Here is a 24,366-nt window from a genome sequence, read left to right as displayed (position 1 = left end):
TCCAATTGTGTGAAAACTTTTAATAACAGAAAATATATATTCTGGACATATGCAAATACTTATGTATATGTAAGCACAGCTTCATACATAATATAATAAAACAAATTTTCTGACATATGCAAGTAAAGAGTTCAGTCAGAATTATTATTTCATCTTGAATAGTTGTAGAGTACAGATGGCAATATTACTAACTGCAAGTTGTGAGGTTACTGTATTAAGAAATGCTTACAACAAATCTTCCGACGATGCTCTCAAGTATCATATAAAATAATAAAATCTGTGTAGCACATATAAACAATAAATCCTCTGACTAAAAGAATTTAACAATTAAGGATAATGATATTGGATGACTGTTAATACATCACGATGGTCATAATTAACTATGCACCAAGCGGATAAGCACACAAATATCAACGAAAGCTTTCATGGTGCAAGAAAAATAGATCATGATGTCTCGGTCATTAAAATAATGGCAAATGGCTTGTAAGTGGTAATACATCATTATATTGCTTTTATATTGGGGTATTCGGAATTGGACTGTTAGAAAACTATTCAGTTAAATAAGTATGTTGGGTTTGCACTTTGTTACACACCGTCGAATTCTGAAATTGGTTACAAACATATTTTTTAGCATATACATATATCTATAAATGTATGCATATTGCATCTGATGATAATTTAATGAGAAAAGCAAAACTTACGCCTCAGGTTTCGCTCTCTTTCTGGATTAGCAGATTTTATATGTTTTCTCCATGCAGATAAACATATAACACATTCCTCAGAGTGGACAAGGTCAGGTCCACCACCAAATCTAGTAAATTGACTTATTAGCAAATAATAAAATCATAAACTACTTCTACTAATGTGGACGAAGGTAAATACCTCTCTATAAGAATATTCCACACTGGTTCTGGTACCCACGTCGCTCCAAGATGAACAGAGTCATACGGAGCGATAAATTCATGAGGACAAACAACATCCGAGTTATCTATCGGTCCAGGTTCTTCCCCCCAAATGAAGCGAGCCAACCATTTTCTTGACAATAAGTGAAACTTCATTTCTTTTAAGTCATTAGTGTCTGCAGCCTCCCATGATTCCAAAACTTCTTGCTTCAGCTCTCGGACATGGTCAGGAAGATCATATTTCCTATGATGACAATGCGTTACGTCATGTATTACTTCGTGTATAAAATTGAAAATAAGATTCAAAATACTCACTGGTAGAACAAAACGTACGCTTCACAATCAGCAACAGTTTCAGGTGATACAAGTACAACTCGGGAATCATCGCACAAGTACCACTCGTCATCACGGCGGATATAGGCAGTATAGTGACCACCAAGGAATGATCTATAAATACGACATTTATCAATATAATTGATTGTAGTATATGTGAGTATTTAAGAGGTATATTGTATAAGGCTAAATAATCTATGTGTTAAATAAAATACTTTCACATTTGATTATTGCGTTTTTTGTGTACCAACCAACATACCCAATATGGCAGATAGCTCCAAGTAATCGATAAGTAGTTACTTGACTAGGGCAATCTAAAACAAATCTTGACTTTAGAGCACAATATGATAAAGTACGAATGTCAACTTGATCCAAGGATGTGGTTACCTTTATTCAGGAACGGACTCAAGTCCAACCCTTCCAAAGGGAATTGAACATACTGGCTTACTTTGCCTGAAAATCCCATGCCTCCACTGTACTCGTACATTCGAAACCGCTTTAAGTGAACACAGAGGATTTCGGGCAGACGATATAAGGAACATCGTTTTACACCATTCCTTAATTTTTGACACTTTTCACAGGAATACATGTTCTTCCCTATCACGCACATATAAAAGTTAAACAAAGTCGCATTGTTTCCATTAGTTGAGTAATCTGATACGATAATATAATAATGGAGACCAACCTTTCAATTCGTCTGAGGAGAAGAACGCGGAAAAGCAATCTTCCAATGTAGGAGCTGGCCCCCAAAAGAAACTTTTGACCCATTCAAGAAACCAACCAATCCACCCGGGGTTATTTCTTCCATCTTCAGCTTCATATCTATCCGCTGATATCCGAAGGGCTGTAAGTTCTTCCCTAGTTGGAATTGGCAAACTTAGGTCTTGGAATACTTCCAAGCGGGAGGAAACTCTGAAATACAGTTTGTTATGTACAATTTCTATAATAATTAATCATTTCAGGTAATTGGTTGTAGCCCACTTTTGGTACTACTACTTACTGTTTGCAGGAAAGACATTGAGCTGAGCTTTCAACCTGCCCGTCAAATATTTCGGAAACAATTGATTTCATTTGTATTTTGATATCTTTTAATGGCTGCTTGCATCCATTGCGGGGTTCACGAGTTGACATTGTTTCTTCTGAAGCATTGCCCGAGTCACAAGTTTCAAATGATTCAGTTTCAGAGTCAACGGACATAGTACCATCATCTGAGCCGGCATCGCTTTGTTTGTCCACTTCAGTTTCGTCCAAAATGAAATGAGGAACTTTTGTTTCTTCGGCCAGGGTGTCCATAAAAAGTCTCAAAAATTCTTGTGTATCATGTTGTTGAAAACCTCTGAATATTGGATGTGCTGCTCGAACAGAATGAAGCAATCTAGATGGCATTACCCCTTTCGAATAACCTTGACTATCCCTGGACCACATTTCTGAGAGGAACCACAAATAACTGTTTGCCACATTTTTTCCTGAAAATCAAATTCATATTAACGATGATTTACATACATGATAACATGCTCAGTAAAAATGTACACATCAATACCCTTAAAACTACAGCTGTTGCCAAGAATAAATGAGCTCAGAGGTTTGACTGCGGCCATGCACTGCAATTGTAAAGTGAAGATGGGTTTAGGATTAAACATAAGTAACAAGTTTTATCAACATTACTATTTTTGCGTATTTATGAGGCATAAACATGTTTATGAGTCGTATATGTTCTATCTACATTCACATTTATTTTACTTATATTAGGTACTTTAATTACCTGCAAAGCCGCATTCATGAAGCAGGTGTTGCCAATGTTGTATAATCCACGAGGTGGTTCTTCTTCCACTCCCATCGGCGGAACCCATACAGCTGGGGGACTCCTTCTATTTCTTTGATCCGGAAATACTTCCATGCTGCACTCATTACACCAAATTCGCTTGTTTGCAACATTTTCCTGAACAAAGTGATGAGGGAACTCCTAAAAAATGAGTTTAGTAATTTAGCAAAAACGAATTAAGATGTGTGCAGATCTGGTCACGTAACAACGTGTTATAAACATATATTACTTACTTGAAAGTGGTATTGGGAATGATTTTGGCCTTGCTTTCCACACAACATGCGCCTGCACTTTGGTTCTAAACACTTCCATAAATGATTAGGAAGCCTTGGTGAGGAAAACTCGTTAGGATCACAATCTTCACAAATTAATTCCTTTCTCAACAATTCTGATGTTACTACTCCTCCTCCTTGGTGTTGGTTATTATTATCGTAAGATGGAAATGGTAACAGATCGGCAGGTTCTCCAGAACCTTCGTGAATATATTCTTGATATGAAGACGCATCATCTACAACACCACTGCTGTGAACACTAATGCTACTACCTCCGTCTTCTTCATTTAAATGGCCGCTTCTTCCTGATGATCTTTTATGTCTATTAGTCTGACGGAATGATAGATGAGGACAAAATAATCTTGAACTTGTGCAAGACATTCCGACAATCGATTCTCGAAGCACAACAGATAATGTAATTCTGCACAGTAATTTTCCAAGTTGTATCAGGATCAGGACCAGCTAGAAATTAATTTTTTTTAAATAATAAATATAAAATGTTATTAATACAGTTTAATTAATAACATTTACAGTTTAAAGTATAAACCACCGTACTTACCTAAAATCTTTGGTAGTTACACGTTTAATACTGTTTGGAAAGTTCCTTCTTTTAACTTTAATTTGAAATTGAGTAGTCGCTGAAACGTCAAATAAGAAATATATTAATATCTGCTAATTAAGGAAAACGCCAAATTATAAGTTAACGATAGGAATACTATCAGCATTCAATTAAATTTATCATCGTCATCATACTGTTTTAGGATGACGAATCAATTTTATTCTACTGCTCGATCAAGTAAACAAGAAGAAAGTAAACATGTGTAGCACAAATTGTACTGTGTAATGCAAATAAACATCAAATAATTTGCAATACTGAATACGCCCCAATTTCTAAGGTCAAAAACAGTAATTGTCATTACACATTATGTAAATTAAATTAATCGATCAGAATTTTTTACGCCGAATTTAATTCAGATATTTCTTCCACCACCTGGTGGCTTCGTGGCTGGAAAAAAATTAATAATCACCTCGTTTAGATGGAATTTAGTCACCAGTTGTTTTCACCTCCCTCCTTCCGTCCGTCCGTGTGGGAGCCGTTAGTCGTTTCGTTACTGATTGTTCAGGTTGATTAAATTCAGAATTTAGAATTCGAAGATCCAGCCACCACCGTGAAGGTGCCATCCATTTGCGAAAAATGTGGAAATCCGATTGAGAGAAGGACGGATGATGAATGATTGCCAATTTCGGTGCGCCGCGCTGTCTCACTAAAACCAACAGCACCGTCTATAGCACTATGGGAAATTCGTCCAAATTATCGCTCAAAATTCCAGGAGCACTTTTCCGGAGGTATTTTTGCATTATCCGAGCTCTGAGGGGTCGAAGAACTGCTCATAAAAAATTCGAAGAACCACACCCACTTTGGGTGTGGTTTTTTCCTAGTGGAGTTAGAGTCAATCGCCATATTTAAAATTGTAGTCCATGCGATTGTCGACCTACTCTTATTTTATTTGCTGTAAAATCTCGCGGTAAAAAGGTTTCCATCTGCCCCATACAGTTCGCACCCAATTCCATTCAAAGCTTATGGCAACTTAAAACTTTAGACATAGGGTTTTGAATGGAAGTGGGTGCGAACTGTGTGGGCCAGGTGGAAACCTTTTTACCGCGAGATTTTATAGCCAAAAAAACAGGAGTACCATAAAAATTGCATCCAAATCCGTCCATAAGCAAAAAAGTTATGAGCCTGGGAACCTCGGCGACAGTCAAAAAACCACGACTTTAGGGGCGTGGCTCTACGAATGGGGCAAATACCAAACTCCAAAAAGGACTCTTTATGATAGTCCTAGGTGAGATCTACTTGTTCCAGGAAAAACGGAGATCTGAAATCTGCCCCTTCCCAAGATATTATCCCGGGAACATTGAAAAAAATCATGTCGAAATTGTCCAAAACGGGTGAAATTCAACATGACGCAGAGCAGCGAAAATTGATATCTAGCTTCAGCTAGGCAGGAAAAGTCGGTCGCAAGTGAAATTAACCCATGTCGTAAGGGAACGATGTCGACATATCGAAATTTCGACATGGAGCTAGAGAGCTGAAATTCATAAGGAATACTTCTCTTCTCTTAAAAATACAGATTCAACAGTTTTTGCCCATGTCGACAGCATATTGCCCGAAATAGCAGCCTTGGAATGTCGAAATATCAAAATCGAAATCTAGTTTAGCTCCATATGCTGTCGACATGGTCAAAAACTGTTGAATCTGCATTTTTAAGAGTAGAGAAGCATTCCTTATGAATTTCAGCTCTCTAGCTCCATGTCGACATCGTTCCCTTACGACATGGGTTAATTTCACTTGAGACCAACTTTTCCTGCCTAGCTAAAGCTAGATATCAATTTTCGCTGCTCTGCGTCATGTTGAATTTCACCCGTTTTGGACAATTTCGACATGATTTTTTTCAATGTTCCCGGGATAATATCTTGGGAAGGGGCAGATTTCAGATCTCCGTTTTTCCTGGAACAAGTAGATCTCACCTAGGACTATCATAAAGAGTCCTTTTTGGAGTTTGGTATTTGCCCCATTCGTAGAGCCACGCCCCTAAAGTCGTGGTTTTTTGACTGTCGCCGAGGTTCCCAGGCTCATAACTTTTTTGTTTATGGACGGGTTTGGATGCAATTTTTATGGTAGGTCGACAATCGCATGGACTACAATTTTAAATATGGCGATTGACTCTAACTCCACTAGGAAAAAACCACACCCAAAGTGGGTGTGGTTCTTCGAATTTTTTATGAGCAGTTCTTCGACCCCACAGAGCTCGGATAATGCAAAAATATCTCCGGAAAAGTGCTCCTGGAATTTTGAGCGATAATTTGGACGAATTTCCCATAGTGTATAGTGCTCTTTTACAGTGCCACCCTGTCTCATTTCCCACAGTTCTAGACCGCCAATCTTCCAGGGTGCATTGTTGAGATTTGCATTTATTTTGCACGTTTTCGTACTTTTGTGAAGTTACAAATACTTTAAGTAAATTTGGAAATCCGACAAGCTGAATATTTGGTAATGGTAAGTCTAGGTTAGCTATGTCGCACGGTCAGTGTATTTTCCAACCTGAGGGGCCTGCTGTTGAGCTAATTTATGACATTTTGTGGGTGCTGTGAATTTGTTTTTAAATAATGTTTATATATTTTCAGCCAGTCTAAGGTTTGGTGATGAAAATATGAGAAGCCAACTCGCAATTTTAGGGGAGTGGTTCTTGTTCAGGTGGGTTTATTCGTTATAATTCTTGACCATCGTTATCGTAATGTTGTAAACTCTTGATAATAATTTCAGCATTCTCATGTTCACGTTACCTTTCGTTTCATACTTTGGTTCAAAATACGTCCTTGAGCAAAACTATCCTCACTTCAAAGCTGACAATTTATTTCTCAACACGCTTCTTCCTGTCGTCGCTGCTGTACTGACCGTGTGGACTGTGATTGCCGTTTATGCCTACATCGCCTGGAGGGACGAATTTCGAAGTAATCAGACTAAAGACAGTCTTGCTTCAACCACCAAAGAAGTAAAGAAAGATAACTAATAAACACAAATTTGTAAGTGCCACATAATATTTTAAATATTTAATTGTGACGATACAGGTTGGTTAAGAACTTATTGCTGTCTCCATTTATTTCAGATATGTCATTCAAAATGATGCATGCAAGATTAACCTGTCGTCAATTAGAGGCAGGGTATACAATTTTATCCACCGCTGGATCATATAAAACATTCAGTTGTGGACCTGTTCAAACGATATCAACTCTAACATTGTTTAAACTTCCCCAATTTCGATGTTATTGTACTGACGAAAAAAAAGTGAAGAAAGTATCAAAAAAACACTTACATTTTATCGACAGCTTAAGAATCCATGTCAAAGGTGGTAAAGGTGGCCAAGGTCTTCCCAGGAATGGTGGAGCTGGAGGGAGAGGTGGAGATGTCGTGATAGTGGGGTCGAAGAAAGATAATTTTACACTAAAAGATGTTTTAAAAGCCTGGCCAAGTAAACGTATAGCAGCCTCCACTGGACAAGACTCGAGATTCTTTTGTTTATATGGAGAAAACGCAAAACCCATTCAAATCCCAGTTCCCCTTGGTGAGCAGCTATGTGTTATTAAACCGTACAATTCCATTATATGACATATCTATTTCGCGGATCCTGTTAAATCCGTTTGATCCATTTTAAACGGTTTAAAAGATTTGCATTATTTTATTTATTTACTAGAAAATGCATAATCTCGCAAAATCTTAATATAATTTGTTTAGCGAGCCAGAATTAACGATGGGGGTTATACTTATAATTTTCATATAGACGTTGGTATTCGTATTCACATCGATTTCTGGTGGTACGCAATGGAAGATTTTCAATTATGTTAATCCATGACTAATAAAATGTTTATTCTTTTTACACATTTAGGAATAACTGTCATTTCAGAAAATGGGAACACGATTGGGGAAATTAACCGAGCGGGAGAAAAAGTTGTTATCGGGAAAGGAGGTTAAATATTACATGCTCACTTCATCTCATCAAACAACACCTTGGTATGACACTACTGTAATGATGTAATCTTTTGTTTGTAGGAATTGGAGGATGTGCTGCCAATGGGTTTGCTGCGGAGAAAGGTCAAGCTCATATTGTAACTCTAGACCTTAAACTTATTGCTGATGTGGGCTTCCTCGGCTTCCCCAACGCTGGAAAGTCTACTTTACTCCAAGCACTGTCTAAAGCTCGACCAAAAATCGCGTCTTATCCCTTCACAACGATTAATCCAAACATAGGAATTGTAGAGTTTAATGACTTTCGTCGAATATCCTTGGCAGATTTGCCTGGTTTAATTGAAGGAGCTCATGCAAATCAAGGGATGGGGCACAAATTCTTAAAACATGTGGAACGAACAAAACTCTTACTTTTCGTCGTAGATCTGCACGGCTTCCAGATAAGTCCACAACATCCTCATCGATCAGCACTGGAAACTATCGTTTTACTCAATAAAGAACTTGAGTTGTATCAAGCAGACCTTACTGAGAAATCGGCTATTCTGGCACTAAACAAGATGGACCTACCTAATTCCTACCCTATTATACAAAATGTTCGCAAAACGCTAACTGATGACAAGTTATATAGTGCATACATAAATACTTTACCGCCTGAATTTAGACCATCGTTCCCAATGAAATTTGAACATATTTTATCAATTTCAGCCCAAAAGGATCAGATTGCTACTACCAATTTAAAAAATATTATTCGTAGTCAATTAGATATCGACGCGCAGTACGCTGAACTACAAGAATCCAATCTTAATGACAGCATCTTAGTAAAATCATAGTAAATAATATTCTTAAATAATTAACGTGTCAAATTTTTGGAGATGCAGAATGTATAATAATAAAATTTATACCATGTATATTTATGTAAAGAAGGAGAGGCGATTTCATAAAAATCTGGCAATTTTTTAAATGCATTTTGATTTTATTAAACTGCATCATCAAATAACATAACATATAAATATATTCATGCAACTGAACTCATTTACAATACGTTGGATGAAATACGTACCAGAAGACATGAAAAAAAGAACTACAAAAATTAAGTTTAGCATTGTTTATAGGTAAAAGACGCACTATAATTTTTTTACTACATTTGTGTAGAATACATAAAACTATCTAAAATTAAGGATTTTAAATCTGTAAATGGCATGATGTTAAATGCTTGCATTTACAGTCCAACACTACCCAAATCCATCTCCTGCATGTTTTGTCGTAAATTTGTGTTTTTCAAAGTGGCCAGCTAATCATTACCTTGATCAGCTAGCATACTATTTCTAAATATTGTTATAATAATAATTCACGATATTCAAATGTGCCACTGTGTTCGTGCCACCCTACATATATATACATACACAAATAGCCAAACAACAAACACAAATTCTGGAAAGTCAATTACATTATGAAAAATCCGGAAATTGTTGACGGTATCATCCTCATCATCATCTTTCACATTTTCAACATTACATGGACCAATGAATTCAACAACAAATTTGATTACATTTTAACATAGTCGTGTCTCAACGTTAATTCAATTGCAACGCATCCTTAAAGTCATCCTCGTCCAACCCATCAGGGTTGTATGTCAAAGTTGCCATGTCAGGAGGAAGGGTAGGAACATCCCTGCTGCCCTCCTGATTTTTAAAATCGTAATACAGCTTGTTTGTAACCTCGTCCAATTCAATTGGCAAGTTGCAGCCTTTGTAGGCTTGCAATTCTATGCAATAACGAAGAAGGTTTTTCCAGTGCTTGTCTTTGCAAAGGACGTGAGGATTTCCAACGACGATCATCAAAGATTTTGCTCGTGTAATTGCGACGTTGAATCTTTTTTCATTATAAATGAACCCAAGTTGTTGGACACACGAGTTTATCTTATCTTCGTATAAGGAGCGTACAGTGGATATGATAACCACTTGACGTTCACCCCCTTGGAACTCTTCAACAGAACCCACCTTTGGAATCTCATCTTCAAGCAGCCCCATTTTCATAGCAAGACGCAGTTTCTCCGCCTGGAACATTACCAAGGACGTTAATTATTGACACATACCTATTATTCTGTAAGGCTGATCATAAGTCTGTGTAAACATCACAAAAGCATTGAGGTAAGTACCTGCTTTCGATACGGCGTAATAATTCCGATATCATCATTTTCGACTCCACAAGACTTAAGGGTTCGGACATAATTTACAACTTGCATAACTTCAGCAGCGTTGTACCAACTAGGGGAGTCGCGCTCACGAACGCTGGTGCCCTGAACTCCGTGGAAGACAATAGGGACCCCTTGGGAAAGTAAAATCTTCTGAGAAATTGTGTGATTTTGGGTTAACATGTAAGCCTCTTCCTGTGAGGCACATGCTACTAAATCATCATCGTAGAATAGATGAGACGGAAGCTTGAGCAAGGATTCGTGAGCACGGTAATTTTTGACCAGTTTAGTCAAAACTAGGGTGTTATACCCACAATTTTCTTGTCCAAATTTTTCTGGGTTCCGCCCATAAATGTTTTGCATTCCTTTCTTGCCGTTCATCAAACGCTCAAGAAAGGAAAGATTCAAGTCCAGATTTTGAGCAATGTCACTCATAAGGACGGGTCCTAGTTGTTTAGGATCCCCCGCAATAATCAACTAAAAAGTATTTAATAATAATAATAATAAATAAATATAAAATATGAAATTATCTCTGCATATTGTCATATGAGTATTGTTTATTACCTGTCCTTCTCGATCGATAGCAAGGTTCACTGCAGAGATCATAGTCTCAGGCTCGGTGCAGTACCCAGCTTCGTCAATAAACACATGCGTGAAATGGCCAGGTGTCAATTTAAGACTGAAAAATTGGCCCGCCGTGGCGCATGTTGACACAATTAAGCGGCTTATAGCAACATGATCCAGTAGTTCGCCATCAGTGCAATACTCCTTGATGGAATCCAGTATGCCTTGCTCTTGTCTGAGGAATCCATTAAACCGGATAAATTCTCCAGGATGGTATTGTCCACTTTTAACCAAGCACTCTGCTATGACGTCCGCTGCGTGGTTGGTGGGAGCAGTAACCAAAATCCTAGAGAAAAAAATCAAACCTTAATTTTGGTAGGTTGGTACTCGTATAAACAAGCTCTAAAATTAAGTTGCATTTATGTACCTGCTGTTTGGATCCAACTTATTTACTTGCATTATAGCTTCAACCACAGTTACTGTTTTTCCAGTTCCTGAATCCAAAATCATTTTTATATTATTTACTAATTCAGAATCAACAAGCACAATTTTATTTAAGCCAAACCTGGAGGTCCAAAAATAATATATGGAAGTGGTCGGGCTTGTCCTCTTAAAACACGTCGCACAGCATTTTTCTGTTCCTCATTCAAATTTTTATTGAACCAGTTTAGCTTGACATCATTGAGAAAATTTGTGGTCGGAACGTCGCTGACAAATCGTGTTCGAAGACTTTGAACTCTTCTGTTTGTCTTATCCACAGCGTTAGGAGCTTTCTTAATTTCATTTGGCTCTTGTCGTTTTGCAAATAATCCAAAGGCAGGAGCAACTGAATCCTCCTGATGTTGCTGATAAATCAATACATAATAATTATTGTATTATTGTTGTTATATATATTATTATTAAAATACGACCTGAATATATGTGTATATATATATATATATGAACTATAAATTTTTCACAAGCTTACTGTTGTAGAAACAACGGGCTCGGTTACTTCATCAGTGACTGTTTCGTTTGATGAATCCTCATCTTCAAAAAATGGAATCCGTGGGTTTTTAACTTCCGTTTGCGAAAATCCGAAAGGAAATAAAAACATTTCTCCGAGGTTTTGAAGAGCCAACTCGACAGCATAGTGCTGTCTTTTATAGGTCATCCTTCCTTGGCAGAATCTAACACTGAGAAGTCCGCCCCCATAAGTCTCGTTAAAAGCATCGCTAAATCCAACAGACACCTCAGTCCCGTGAATCTTTTTGATAAATCCTTGATATTTTACAGCTGAAACATATGCAATAGTGTATATTGACTATTTTATACATGTGCCTGTTACTTCCTGTGTACAATACAGGGCAACGCAATTAATGAAATTTTCCAATCATATATACCTTTGGGGTCCTCAGGATCAAATGCATCAATTGGGTCGCCAATAAGCACGGAAGGTTGTATGTCTTGAATATGAGGGGCAATAAACGTGTAGTAATCCGAAGCTCTCTTGAATCTGACCCCTCCCAAATCATACTGGCGCCTTCGTATATCGTTGTCAACTTCTTCAAACCACAGGCTGACTTGGAATTTGGTCTGAGTAAACATGAACAATTAAATTTTCATGAAATTTGAATATAAAACTATAGCAGGAAGGTTTAACTTTAATTTAAAGGCTTAAAAGTTGCATTAACCTGATAATTGTTGATATCTAAAGCCATTAAAACTCCGGCATAGTGTTGCTTAATAATTTCTTCAGATTGCTCCCTGTAGGCGTCCCATATTTCAGTTGGTACGGAATAGCTTGGTATTCTTGAGGGAACAAAGAATGGGGCGCGAATTGGTGCAGTTCCACGAATTCGAGTCCGATGGTTATCGTTCATTAGTGCACTGATTTGCTCCACTCCACGGATTCTACTGAACCTTTGTGCACGGTGTCCATGTTCCGGCTTCTTGACCTTGTTGAGCAGCTCCTCGTCAGCCGTTAATCCCGTAATGATGAAGTCACGAGCAATTTTGAACTCGCCAAAGTCAAATAGGCCCATTTCTTTTGTTCTGCCCATTTGAAGTGGAGTACAATTGACCTTAAAAGTGTACATGTCCTCCGGTGCAAGAACTCTGATAACGTCACGATCCCGTTGAGGTAATTCCAACTCAAACTTGCAAATTGCATTATCGTGAGGAAATTCAATCGATTGAAGCGTGATACTTCGGTTCGACATATTCTGCACGGAAACAGACTTTTGAACACAAGTTCCAATGATGGCCGGCTGAAACTTGACATAGGCCTCTGGCTTGATTTTGATTCCGCCTCGGTTGTCGTATAAATCACGGTAGCGAATGTCAACATTTTCATGACAAAAGTGTTCCTCGTCATCTCGACTGAACAAGAGGAAAAAATCCATATATTAGTTTTAAACCGTCCTTCATAATACATTTAACAATATTTCCTTATATGAGAGAATAGAGAATATGCATATTTATTCACTGTGTACTTACTTGTGGTTATCTGTCAAATGCTGCATAAAATTAGACAAAGACACTTCTACAGCTCGCCACTGAAATTCTCCATGTTTCAATTTTTGAGTCGATTCGACAGCCACGCATCGCACAAGTGTGTTGAGAGGAATTTGACGGCCACCCTTTATTGCTTCAAGGGTGACGTAGATGTAGTCTTCCACACAAAATTCGTTCCCTCGTTTAGTTATTTTTCCTACAATTGTTTTTTGTTGGCTTGGCTGAATACTAATAATCTTGCCCAAGGTTTCATCACCGGATAATCCTTGTGCCTCAGCTGCCTCATAAAGTTGTTCAAAATGTACTTTCAGCCAGTCACCTGAAAAGTGCAATATTATGTATAATTATTAATTAAGAGATTACAAATAAATAAGCATAACCAAATTCTAGAGTAAAATAGAAATGACGGAGAGAAAACGTAAGTTAGTACGCATACCAGATTTTATTTGATATTTCGGAAGTAGGTCCTTCAATTTTGGCAACCGCTGGACTTTATTGTCCCCCCATTCCGCGTCAATCCAATCATATCCAACACTTACAACTTTCATAATCTGGATCTTATGGCGACATGTTTCCTTCGCTTGTATCTCCTTTTTAGAGACATGTATTTTCATCGACGTGACAGCCCATGCTGGAGATGCGTTGCTGCGAAATGCTTCAAAATCCACTTTAGAGTGGAGTTGGAAATTGTGATTCTTGGAGCAAAATGTTTTAATATCGAAACAGTAAGTCCGATCTATGACCCCTTTAGGCATTGATTCATCCAGGCGTGTAATAAACCCTGTCGACTGGACGCTTTCTCGACCTTCATCATTGTCCTCTTGGTCACCAGCGGGGTCTTTTGTGCCGTCTCCCAAGTCCGCTGTAGGGTCGAATGTCTTGGAGATTAGATTTGAGGAACCAGGACTCATCACCTGATGATAGTGATGATGTGATACATATCATTAATAGGGTATTCAAAATTCAGCCTAATATTAGTAATATGTAAAGACTGACCTTTGACTTATATTTTGGGTATGCAGTAGGCGCCCCATCTTGTCCATCTTCTTCGTCTTCATCGCTGGAACTATCTTTCGCGACGTTGGACTTTTTGTTGAAAGGCAAATTGACCTTGATGGCATCGAAAGCGTATTGAAACATGGCCAAGGATCACTGTAATATCCCTCCTGAATCACAACCTTACATATTGAACGAAATACATAGAAATTAAATACCCAAAAGTATTATTTCTATCCGAAATACAAAGCAATGGTAAATTGACTCACTTAATACGTACCCAAACGAAGTGTTCCACTTCAGTTCATTCCCAGGTTATCCGTAAGGGACCCTTACTAACGGTAAGGGTTTCCAATCTGTGCGACTCTCTGCACTCTACAAATTTGTGTGTTTTAAAAGGATACCTCCCTACATAACTAAAGATAACTATCTGTCTATAATTAATGGTAAGAAAACCAAAGAAGGATGCAAGAGATGAATAAATTTCTCAGTTCACCTGCCCTTCCGATTTAAATTGGAAGTCTAAATTAAATATTCTAAAATAATACGAATAAACTACGTATGAACACGTCGGCTGGTGGGGGATAGAAAGGCAGAAGAAAGAAATGCTATTACTATTTGAGTGTTTTCCTTTCTAGTTTAGCTTCCTGGTTCGAGTTTGAATGGCTCCTTCGAACCGTTGAACAAACCCATGAGACATTTTGAGACTGGAGAAATACATGAAAACCACTTGTACATATTTAAATGGCTGTTTATTACTTTTTTTAAGTAGTAATAAATTAAATTCTTACTTTGGATTTTGAATGCATGCAACAGAAATAAAAATATCCCTGGAAGGGATTTAGCTTTAAGTCCTTTCTTAACGTTAATTTAATACAAAATATCATATGTCCTTAGATATCTAAAATCAAGTGGTGAATGAATATTGTACATTGTTGTACGAAGGTTTATATTATACAAAATTAAAAAATAGGTCATACTTGAAATTTACAGTAGATGTAAATTTACAGTAAATGTACAGTACTGGAGCGACTATTTCGAGAAAACTAAAAATTTTATTCTGAATTTTATCCTTGTTCTTGAATCTTATAGGTTTTTAAGTAACCCATTCTTACACCACGTTGCAAGTTTAGATATGCAACGCCCTAATCGGGTTTGTTGAATATGTGATTGCTTTCGAATTTTACATGAATCGGCATTTCCATTATTATTATGCAGGGAAAATGTTGTCCTTCCATCGTCAGAATTTTGTACATGAGCATGGAATGGATAGAATATGTCCTCATATGCAGATTTACATGACCAGTATTCCGATCCATCACAGTCGATAAAAATTATGTTAGCGGGGGCAGCACTTTGATTTTGATCACGATTTACTGCATGGAGATCCTTGGAAAAATCAGGAATCGATGGCTCAGAATCTTTAGTCGTACATTGAGAACGAATCGGCCAAAAATCTAATAATGATATTCACTGCATAGTGTGATTCACAAAATTACGAATTACTTGAAAATTAAATGGTACCATTAAGAATTTGACACTTGTATTCCTCGTCTTCTTCGGATCCCAAATATCCAGTTTGATCAGATTCGTCATCCCCTCTACTCAGTCGTCGAGCACTGAACTTTTTGAACTTGCAGATGGAAGCTTGTGTGTCAAATTCGTCGATTGAGTGGGGACGACATTCGCTTTTATACGCATACAAATCCAGCTTTTTTGAACACAATGCTCGCCAAATACAAAATCCCACAGGATTTACTGTCCTTAGTTGTAATACATCATCCACAGAGTTGATTGCTGTGAGTGGAGTTACATTATGGCATTTGGACCTTTGCTTTAAAATATCCAGTGATTTATCAGAAATGGTACTGTCTGGCTTGGTAGTTTGAAGTAGGAATTCACTCGATTCGGATTTGCAGCTATTTACACTAATAATAATAAGTAACGTACACTAATATATAGCATTATTACTTAATATTCAGCCTTAGTACCCGAACGTGCAGCAAGATTTGGCTTTTAAAGCTTTGTAGGTCTCATGTCTCAATTTTGGTTGCAATGTTGAACCAGATTTGGTCATCTCATACAGCGATGGGGGTCTGTATTTTTCCAGGCAACTGTCACTATGCACAGAAATAATTTTCTCCTCAAGCCACTCTGACACGGACTGCGATTCCTTAATTATTCTGCGAACTATGTGTGGCTTATCTTTCGTCATGTTAATAATTTCAATGGTCAAATTTTCCTTTGCGGGTGGCGATGATAATAATGACTGACAATCTTCATTAGGATAATCAATTCCGTCTCCAGTCTCACTTGAACGAAGTTTGGAAGATGCATCTCTTGCCATGACGTCCTCGAAATTTTTAAACTCTGCAATGCTGGCCAACGGATCAGCTTCGCTTTCACTTTCTGAAAATTGAAGGCTAGATCCCCGGTGGAGATGAAATTTCGTCCACTCGTAGTCATCCGCTAAACAGTCCACATCCCCTTCCAAATTTTTCACGAGTTGTTCAGTGAGACTAGAAAAGTTGTTCAGATCTCCATGTGGTGCATTTCGGATGGTGCGACTGTTCATGAAAATCGAAACATCGTCAAGCGCTTTATCTGCTGCGGTAATGTCTGGACAATTTCTACAAGTGAAGTTTTCCTTGGATCCTGGAGGGGCATGATATTTTTCACGAGCAAATTCTTCCGGAAAGTCGGGAATTTTGTGTGCCTCCTTCACTAATTGTAAAGGTCTCGACTTTACTCTTGTTTTCACTTTGGGTTTGAGGAAACAAGGGTTTATGTACTTTCCAAGCACCTAATAAAACAAATGTAATGAATTTCATTCCGCTGATATTTCTTTGTTATCAGGATATACTTTTTTAAACAGACCTCAGTTTCATGAAACATTGGCGATCTTGTCAATTTGGGGAGGTTTCTCTCCACACTTAAAATATGTCTGAAATGTGAGAAATCTAGCTTGGGTACATCTGCATAAAATTGTATTCAACTATGATACATATATAGCGGCGTGTCATATATTATTACGCTGGGACATTGAAGGCTGGTGGAATATATGGTGATTCATCATAAATCAAAACGAATGGAACGCCAGGAACGGATGGCCTACATATAATACACAAGACTGTTATAAACAGCCAGCCCAGCCAATTAAGACCAATTGTTAATTGGATTAATCATTTAAAATAATTTATTAATATATTTGCATACATTTTAACAAGACATTTTTTCCGTAGTTTCAGTGGATCTTGGAACCCTTTCATCGGATTGATTTTTATTTGATGCTTTCGTCCTGGCTTCCTGTTTTTCTTTGTCTCATTTTTCCACAGCCTTTTAATATCAAAAATTCTTGACGGTTGAATGTACTCATTCATATCAAAGTGGGTCGCTGCATTTGTCAAGAAGGAAAATTATTTTGAATGAAAAGTATTTTAAGTTTTACAAGTTTTTCTGTTGAAGACTTCAACTTGAAGTTTTCTTTAGAACCAACATACATCGAATTATGCGCCTTCGGTTGATTGATTTGGAAGGGTTCATGCCAGATTGTATTCGTGCGAATGAGTCAATCACTGCATCAGCCATGTCTTGGAATGATACGTCAACATTAGTTTCAAGTGGACTTTTCGGTTCTGCCATTTTGTGAGAATGTGATTAAAATGTATTATTTGACAAACGATTTTGAGTTACAAAAAATATTCGGACCGAAATAAAATATAATCTACAAAATTATGTCAATTCAAATTCGTCCATGCATGCAAGATTATTTGACACTTTATCAGTCTATTGTCGCAACCGTTAAGGGAGAAGCGTTACCTAGATACTTAATGTCAAGCAATCGTGCCATGCATGGACTGTGAAATAAAATTCCAGCAAAGTTGCTGGACAACCCGAGTTATTTAATTCTCCTATCAATTTGAAAGATAAAAGATGAAGTGGCATTACTAAAAATAACTATGCTAATTCTGAAAATGAATCAATTGCTTTCTAATAAGCACCTCATGTACATATGCATGCATGCACCCGTGCATGTGGATAAAACGAAATTCATATCATTTTATACCGAGAAAGTCATTTTATTATCAACAAATATTAGCATAATAACGATTGATTGTTAATAGTCATAATATAACACTTGTAACAATATATACCTATTTACAAATTAGAATAAATTATTCTTGCATGTCGAAGAAAATTGAAAAACAGTAATTAAGCAATATATTATTTTTAACAATAAACGAGTTCGAATAATCAACAATTTTTATACACTATTTTATAATAAAATAAAAACAAGTTTGCTCATTTGCAATTTGCAGTACATATGTATGCAACTATATGCATACGTATCTGCATCTGAGTAATTTGAAAGCTGCTCAAAAGGGCCAACATTTTCGTTAGTGTACATCTTAACTGTTCATATATCTTGGTTGTACAAAAATATAAATATTTGATGACTGTTTTGTGTCCTAATAATTTCGAGAGAAAGTTAGTTTGTATGCTTTGCGTCATAATAAAATCTAGAAAAAAAATAGAAAAAAGTATTATTATTATTTGTTGTTGGCTGGCTTGCTCCCAACGAAGGAAGACTCCATCCAAATTGCTTGTCTTCCAGGAGACTTTCTTCGTGGTTGTGGTTTCGGCGCCTGTTCCCCTTTGGCAACGTATTGATTGATGGCGTTGGTAACTTCTCGGATTGAGTCATGAACGTTGGAGCTTCTTCCATGGCCAAGTATGAATGATGAAGAAGAGGAAGATGATTGTTGTGGAGTGTCATAAAAATTTGGAGGAGGGATTGAATTCGCATTCGTGGTGTGTCCGGCTGCCCGAGTTTGATTTCCAGATTGTTGGGGAGTATTGGACAGAGAAGTTTTTTCAGATCTTGGTGGTGGCCGTGGAAGTGGAGGTCTGTCGCTAATTGGAGGCCTAATTGGAATCCTAGTTCGCAGCAAGTCCGCTGCCAATCTCTCTTCGGGTGGAAGATAAACAGATAATTTGGGGGCCCCATCGCTCGTAGTGCCTCCAGCAGTAGCAGAAGCAGCGTTCAGTCTTTCCTGAGAACGCCATCCTAAATAGGGCTTCTTCACATAGGAGGGATTCGCAGAGGCGTTGGATTCTGAAATTGACGTGGGAGTAGCGGTGCCCGAATTATTGCTCATTCGACCTTGACCAAATCGTGTCATTGCATATGGCATTCCATACCTGCATAAATAAGAGAGAAGGTCAGGTTGAGACAAGTCATCAAAGTACGGTTACATAGTGTAATATAAATATTTGTATTTATATTTTATATTCTTACGTAAAGGAACAGCGATCATAAGCAGATGGGCTGTGACTGGCAGATCCGGATCCAGTCAATGATTCCCTAGAGAGTCGTGTGGCGCTCATCGTGACAGGGCGTCCACGAATGAAGTTTGAACGATTTAGTGACCCTGTATACATAACATAAATAAAATGGTGTCAATGTTACATAAAATTTAAACTAAATACGAATTAATTAATCAATCAGGCATACTTCCGGAATAGAGAAAAATTTATCACAAGGAAATCAGTACAAAAGAAATAGTGGATTACTGAAGAAAAGAATAATAGTTTTTTGGAGGAAATACAATTTGGAGGTTAGTTAGAGAATGACACATGCACATGAGAGTAATAAATGATATTTACCAGAATAACGGCCACCATTTGCATTCTGCAAACTTGACAGAGACGGTGCTTTAAACGCCGAAAGCCCAGCCCACCCGCCTGCCAATCCTCCAGAACTTCCAAATTCAGACCTTCGGTTTAAAAGTTTTAACGTTCCTCCAGATTTTTCCAGATCTTGCCCTGAAGATGGTCGGTCTGGAGTAGATGTTCGAGAATTTGTGCTCGCTGCTTCGTGTTTTTTATACCATTCCGGTACATCTATTCGTTGAAGTGATCTCTGAATCCTCAATTCATGTTCAGAAAGCTGACGTGCTTCAGTTCGTAGTTTATTTTCCGGAGGCTAATGAAAAAAAATCAAAGTTTATAAACATGTCCTCATTTTGTCAAATATAAGTATTTCAATGCATTAAATTATTAAAAGTAGTTCAATTTTTTGTATTCATAAACTAAGCTGTTAATGGGCTAGACATTTTTATGTTGTGTCAGGCGTCTCGTACTTATGGGCATACATTCATAAATGTGGTGTCGAATAAACTAAACTAATTGCCTATTTTGCTTCTTCTACTTTCAGTTAGTGCTGATGGAGCGTCGTCAGGATTAATCTACTTAACTCAAGTCCTAAATTAGCATCAACTTATTGCCTACCAGTCAACTCACAATCAGCTCACATTGCAGAAAGCCGTCTGGAAATGTAATACATACAATTGAACAGAACTCTAAACAACAGAGAGATGCCATATTTTTTAAGCACGTCGCCTGCAACTTGATCTCTGGAAAATTCTTTCGAGCTGCTCTATTTGTTTGGTTGTGTCAAAACCTCAAAACGTTTGCATAGCTTCTCCTCTGCATGTATAATCCACTAAAAAATGCACTAAAATAAAATGTCTTCGTTGAAGTCATAGATCTGTATATTACTGCAGCAAGGTTGACGCATGTACATACATAGTTGATGTCTGCATTTTTTTTCACAAATAACAGCCGCATATCTGATATGTTTTTCTTTGAACCGCTTAAATCATTAAAAACAGGAAGGAATGTGAATGCAGACTCACAACAGAGAAGCTTTTTTGATTGTCATCAAGCAGGAATTCGTAAGATTTAGCTCGTTCGTCAAACTCGTTGAGTTCCCTTTGGGCCAAATGGTCCACGTCGTCGTCGTCGTCGTAGTTTGCTGAGGAGGAGGGTGCGATGGAAAGAGGGAGTCGAGTGGAGAGGTTGGTGAGACTTCGAGCCTTGGTCGTGGTGGAAGAACTTCCAGGGGAGGAGGACGCCATCGTGGTCAAGGGGCCCGTGTGGGTGCCGTAAGTTATGTCCGACGTGGAAGCGGTGAACATTGGCAATTTTCTGCCATGTTCCACCAATTCAGCGTCCAACATCTCTATCTCCCGACTTGTTCCTGCAAAATTGTAAAAAAAAATCAAATGACTTTGGATGGCAGACTAGATATGTACATATGTGGCCATGAGGAAATGGTCTTTTACGTAGTACCGGAGTACACCTCAAAGACTTTTACTATTCTTAGATACAGCTAAACATTGTTTGCTGGTTATGGACTGGAAAAGAGTTTAACTTTCCTCCTGGTGAAGCGTCACCATAATCACAACCATCTCTTATGTCTTGTGCAGTGAGTGACGACTTCTTGTGATTGTGGAGGGCAGATGCTACGATGATGTGTGTTAAAATCATTAGACGCTCTATTTTTAACTGAGAACAAGGGGAAATAAGTAATGTTGTTGCACTAACATGTCAGAGAAAACTAAAACGGAACAATCATTTAACATGGATGTTGTCCTAATGAGATGTTGAGTAGATATTTAATAACCACCAATTTTCAGATTATTATATGCAAACACATGAACTGAAAGTTGTTGAGAGGTGCAAATTTTGCGACTACGGATATTTAGAGGATGTAATACATACCTATATACGTGCTGTGGAAAATCTAGGATCAAATTTTGGTAGTATCGATGACACAATGGTTAAATGCAAATAGTTTCGGCTAAATAAACCATGTAGAAGGCATTTTGTTACTGTGAGCAAATGGTGATGGTTCCTCATTTCGAAAATTGTTTTGTATGGAACATGATTATTAATAATTCATGATTAGAAACGCCATTGTCCTACAATATCACTGAGGCCGAGTAAAACTGCTGTAATAACATTTAATGCTCGTTCTTTTAAATATAATAAAAAATTGTTATGCATATGCACATATGTACGAGATATAAGTAATAGGCATAAGCAATAAGTGCGAACAAATCACCTGGGCTAATGTGATCGTAATAATTAATATACACATGCATACGTACTGGCATGACGTAAATAAAACTTGACAGTCAATGAACAATCTGGATTTATAATCCACGAAGATAACAATGTAAGCAAAAGAGCACGAAGGATAAAGAGAAAAACAGCAAAGTAGTTAAACGCATCACTGATAAACAGAATTGAAACCCTTTCTTTAAATACTAGTTCAACTCCAATCACTATCGAGTAAGTATAGCAGAAATTCGTACTGGAACCTCTTATTACAAGTACAAAAGACGTATACATATGCATTAATTAATTGTATCTCCATGCATATATCCATTTCACTTGGGAAAGTAAAGTGTGAGTGTTACACAGACAAGAATACAATAAGTTAGGCCCAACTGCCAACTTAAATTAACTCAAATTGGTCTCGAATAGACATAAAAAGACAGGAATGGCTTAATAAAAATACCGTTTATTTCGCTTCTTGTGTACTTGCCGACAGAAAGAAGTCAGCATTCCCCTTGTTGAAGCAGGGAGCGATGCAATGCATTATGGTTCACACAAGGAAATAAGCCAAGTTGAAGAACAAATAAATCTTAGCAGGAAACATGTTCCCAAGGAAGATTCAAAGGAAGTGGACCTTGCAACTTGCTCCTGTGCAGCCTTTTAATGTCCAAAAATAGATCTTTTTCTACTCGAACATCTCTCATCATGCCGTCATGTCTTGAGCATCATCAGCTCCGCAGATGACGACTAATATACAAGATCTATGATGACGACCCAATAGAATTTCATGCCTCATCTTCTTGAGCGATTTCAAGTGTACTCAATCTTGAGGTAAAACGAATGTCATGGTGGTGGAAAATTTAGGTTTAAATAATACCTATATGTGTTAGTCGAGCAGCGTTAGCTATGCGACCAAGAAAATAATTACCAAGTCTAAATATATTTACAGTACTTTCATACTCGCATGTGTCGGGTTTGGGCCGCAATGTGGATCATATGTGACGTTGACGTTATCATAGTGGTTCATGCAAATCCTGATATGTGTGGTAATTGGGTTTGGTAAAAGGACTTGCGAAATGCCCTTGAGACTTTATGGATGATTAAATAATAATAATTTAAAACCTCTTCTCAAACGGACTGAGCAACCCACACACAGCAAACACCGACCTGATTAGCAGGCTGGACAAATAGAATTACTAACACACTGAACGCGAGTGATAATATGTATAATTAAGTTATTGAGCCAAGTGAATTAAGTAATGTGGTCTGAAGTAGATGACACCTTTTGCGGAACTAAAAATTAGCATTTATACGGTCTTCGCTCAAGTTGACATTGAAATTACAACTGATATCAGTTGTATAATGCGTATGTTATATATCAGGAATGAGATAAGGACGCACATGATGAGAGAATATATAAACACCAGTCTAATATTCTAATCTAATGCATAGTACCTTGTTGTCATTCAATGTCGAATTAATTATCATTTCATTAACTCGATAGTTTTGTGCTATACTAAGTCTTGCAGTACAACACACTTTCATCATCATTCCACTGCACTATTCATAACTCTGGGTACAGATATCTGAGCAAAGGGTGCGCCAAGTAAGGGAGAGCTTTACTTTAGCATTGAACAAAGATTAATGACTGAACTGAACAAGGAATGAATTCAGCGATGATCATGCAAACGAATCTAGATTGTACACTGTGCCGTTGGTGCATACTGTTGTGCTGTATGAGTACATATTTAGAGATGCCATGCGATCACTCGTTCATGTTGAGAATATTCGCAAAGCCTTTCGGAAAAATTGGGAGAGAGGAGGATGACGTGATGTGAGTTTTCTATTATTAAAGGAAATCCCATTAATCAGCATTTGTACGAATCCTTTTACCGCACTGAGCTACTGCTACTCCACTATTATGCCCAAATATAACAATGCTGCACACGCCTATACATAGATTATAAATCTGCACTTGGTCCAGCTTTTGGGTTGTTACTGGAACATACTTATTATCATACCTATCGTATCGCATAGATCTAGCATTATTCGTATGTTCTGCAATCATGATGCACACATATTTTATTCTATGAGCGCTGGTTAGTGGGACATTAGCAGAGAGGGAGGAAGTAGCAAATCAGCCAGACAGAACAAACTCTGCTGAATGAACCCTGTTATTATTATCAAGTAGCAACATTTGCAATTCGCAACTCGTCACCACGAAGAGGAGCTTGTAGTAGATATGTGACAAATTTGGCATTGTATTGTCAACACTGTGGAACAAATTACTGGGTGAAGAGGTGTAATAATATAATTAATGTGCAATTCTACGTATGTATGTACTTACTACGCATCCG

At 37.6% G+C, this 24,366-nt stretch overlaps 5 protein-coding genes across 9 annotated transcripts in view; 1 reads left to right on the top strand and 4 right to left on the bottom strand.

Moving 5' to 3' along the window:
- Window positions 1-117: 117 nt before the first annotated feature.
- On the bottom strand, window positions 118-4,542 carry LOC110847328 (ubiquitin carboxyl-terminal hydrolase 20). Its single transcript, XM_022094257.2, has 13 exons — window positions 4,358-4,542; window positions 3,889-3,967; window positions 3,291-3,791; window positions 2,998-3,198; window positions 2,776-2,836; window positions 2,236-2,701; window positions 1,921-2,147; window positions 1,623-1,832; window positions 1,495-1,549; window positions 1,218-1,349; window positions 883-1,146; window positions 702-811; window positions 118-602 (listed from the first exon to the last, which is right to left on the bottom strand). Exons 3-13 carry the CDS (start codon window positions 3,708-3,710, stop codon window positions 586-588), a joined length of 2,163 nt encoding a protein of 720 aa, XP_021949949.1. The 5' UTR covers window positions 3,711-3,791; window positions 3,889-3,967; window positions 4,358-4,542; the 3' UTR covers window positions 118-585.
- Window positions 4,543-6,998: 2,456 nt separating this feature from the next.
- Window positions 6,999-8,762, top strand: LOC110845929 (GTP-binding protein 10). Of its 2 annotated transcripts, XM_035850089.1 has the most exons (4): window positions 7,273-7,453; window positions 7,670-7,703; window positions 7,775-7,855; window positions 7,939-8,762. In XM_035850089.1, exons 1-4 carry the CDS (start codon window positions 7,412-7,414, stop codon window positions 8,682-8,684), a joined length of 903 nt encoding a protein of 300 aa, XP_035705982.1. In that variant the 5' UTR covers window positions 7,273-7,411; the 3' UTR covers window positions 8,685-8,762. The 2 variants fall into 2 exon arrangements, with proteins under 2 accessions (XP_021948178.2, XP_035705982.1); XM_022092486.2 differs by lacking the exon at window positions 7,670-7,703 and having other exon boundaries at window positions 6,999-7,453.
- A 42-nt stretch (window positions 8,763-8,804) lies between these two features.
- On the bottom strand, window positions 8,805-14,737 carry LOC110846385 (RNA helicase Mov10l1). 2 transcript variants are annotated; one of them, XM_022093112.2, is made up of 12 exons: window positions 14,374-14,737; window positions 14,105-14,286; window positions 13,545-14,022; window positions 13,091-13,427; window positions 12,286-12,973; window positions 11,995-12,187; window positions 11,580-11,887; window positions 11,178-11,457; window positions 11,040-11,106; window positions 10,613-10,958; window positions 10,013-10,525; window positions 8,805-9,911 (listed from the first exon to the last, which is right to left on the bottom strand). In XM_022093112.2, exons 2-12 carry the CDS (start codon window positions 14,246-14,248, stop codon window positions 9,429-9,431), a joined length of 3,837 nt encoding a protein of 1,278 aa, XP_021948804.1. In that variant the 5' UTR covers window positions 14,249-14,286; window positions 14,374-14,737; the 3' UTR covers window positions 8,805-9,428. The 2 variants fall into 2 exon arrangements, with proteins under 2 accessions (XP_021948804.1, XP_021948805.1); XM_022093113.2 differs by having other exon boundaries at window positions 14,385-14,737.
- A 182-nt stretch (window positions 14,738-14,919) lies between these two features.
- Window positions 14,920-17,048, bottom strand: LOC118435036. The gene is made up of 4 exons (XM_035850078.1): window positions 16,982-17,048; window positions 16,096-16,907; window positions 15,629-16,023; window positions 14,920-15,561 (listed from the first exon to the last, which is right to left on the bottom strand). Exons 1-4 carry the CDS (start codon window positions 16,997-16,999, stop codon window positions 15,191-15,193), a joined length of 1,596 nt encoding a protein of 531 aa, XP_035705971.1. The 5' UTR covers window positions 17,000-17,048; the 3' UTR covers window positions 14,920-15,190.
- Window positions 17,049-18,159: 1,111 nt separating this feature from the next.
- LOC110845995 (serine-rich adhesin for platelets) overlaps window positions 18,160-24,366 on the bottom strand; it is a 41,404-nt gene continuing 35,197 nt past the window's right edge. For all 3 annotated transcript variants that reach the window (XM_035848939.1, XM_022092578.2, XM_035848940.1), the window contains 4 exons: window positions 20,803-21,146; window positions 19,772-20,090; window positions 19,404-19,536; window positions 18,160-19,306 (listed from right to left, as the gene is read on the bottom strand). In XM_035848939.1, coding sequence (XP_035704832.1) covers window positions 18,655-19,306; window positions 19,404-19,536; window positions 19,772-20,090; window positions 20,803-21,146 — 1,448 coding nt within the window. In that variant the 3' untranslated portion in view covers window positions 18,160-18,654. The remainder of the gene's footprint in view (window positions 19,307-19,403; window positions 19,537-19,771; window positions 20,091-20,802; window positions 21,147-24,366) is intronic.

The sequence above is a fragment of the Folsomia candida genome, unplaced genomic scaffold (assembly GCF_002217175.1).
Source record: "Folsomia candida strain VU population unplaced genomic scaffold, ASM221717v1 Fcan01_Sc003, whole genome shotgun sequence".
Lineage (NCBI taxonomy): Eukaryota > Metazoa > Arthropoda > Collembola > Entomobryomorpha > Isotomidae > Folsomia > Folsomia candida.
The sequence above is the reverse complement of the archived record's forward strand: the minus strand, read 5'-3'. Positions and strand labels throughout refer to the sequence as shown.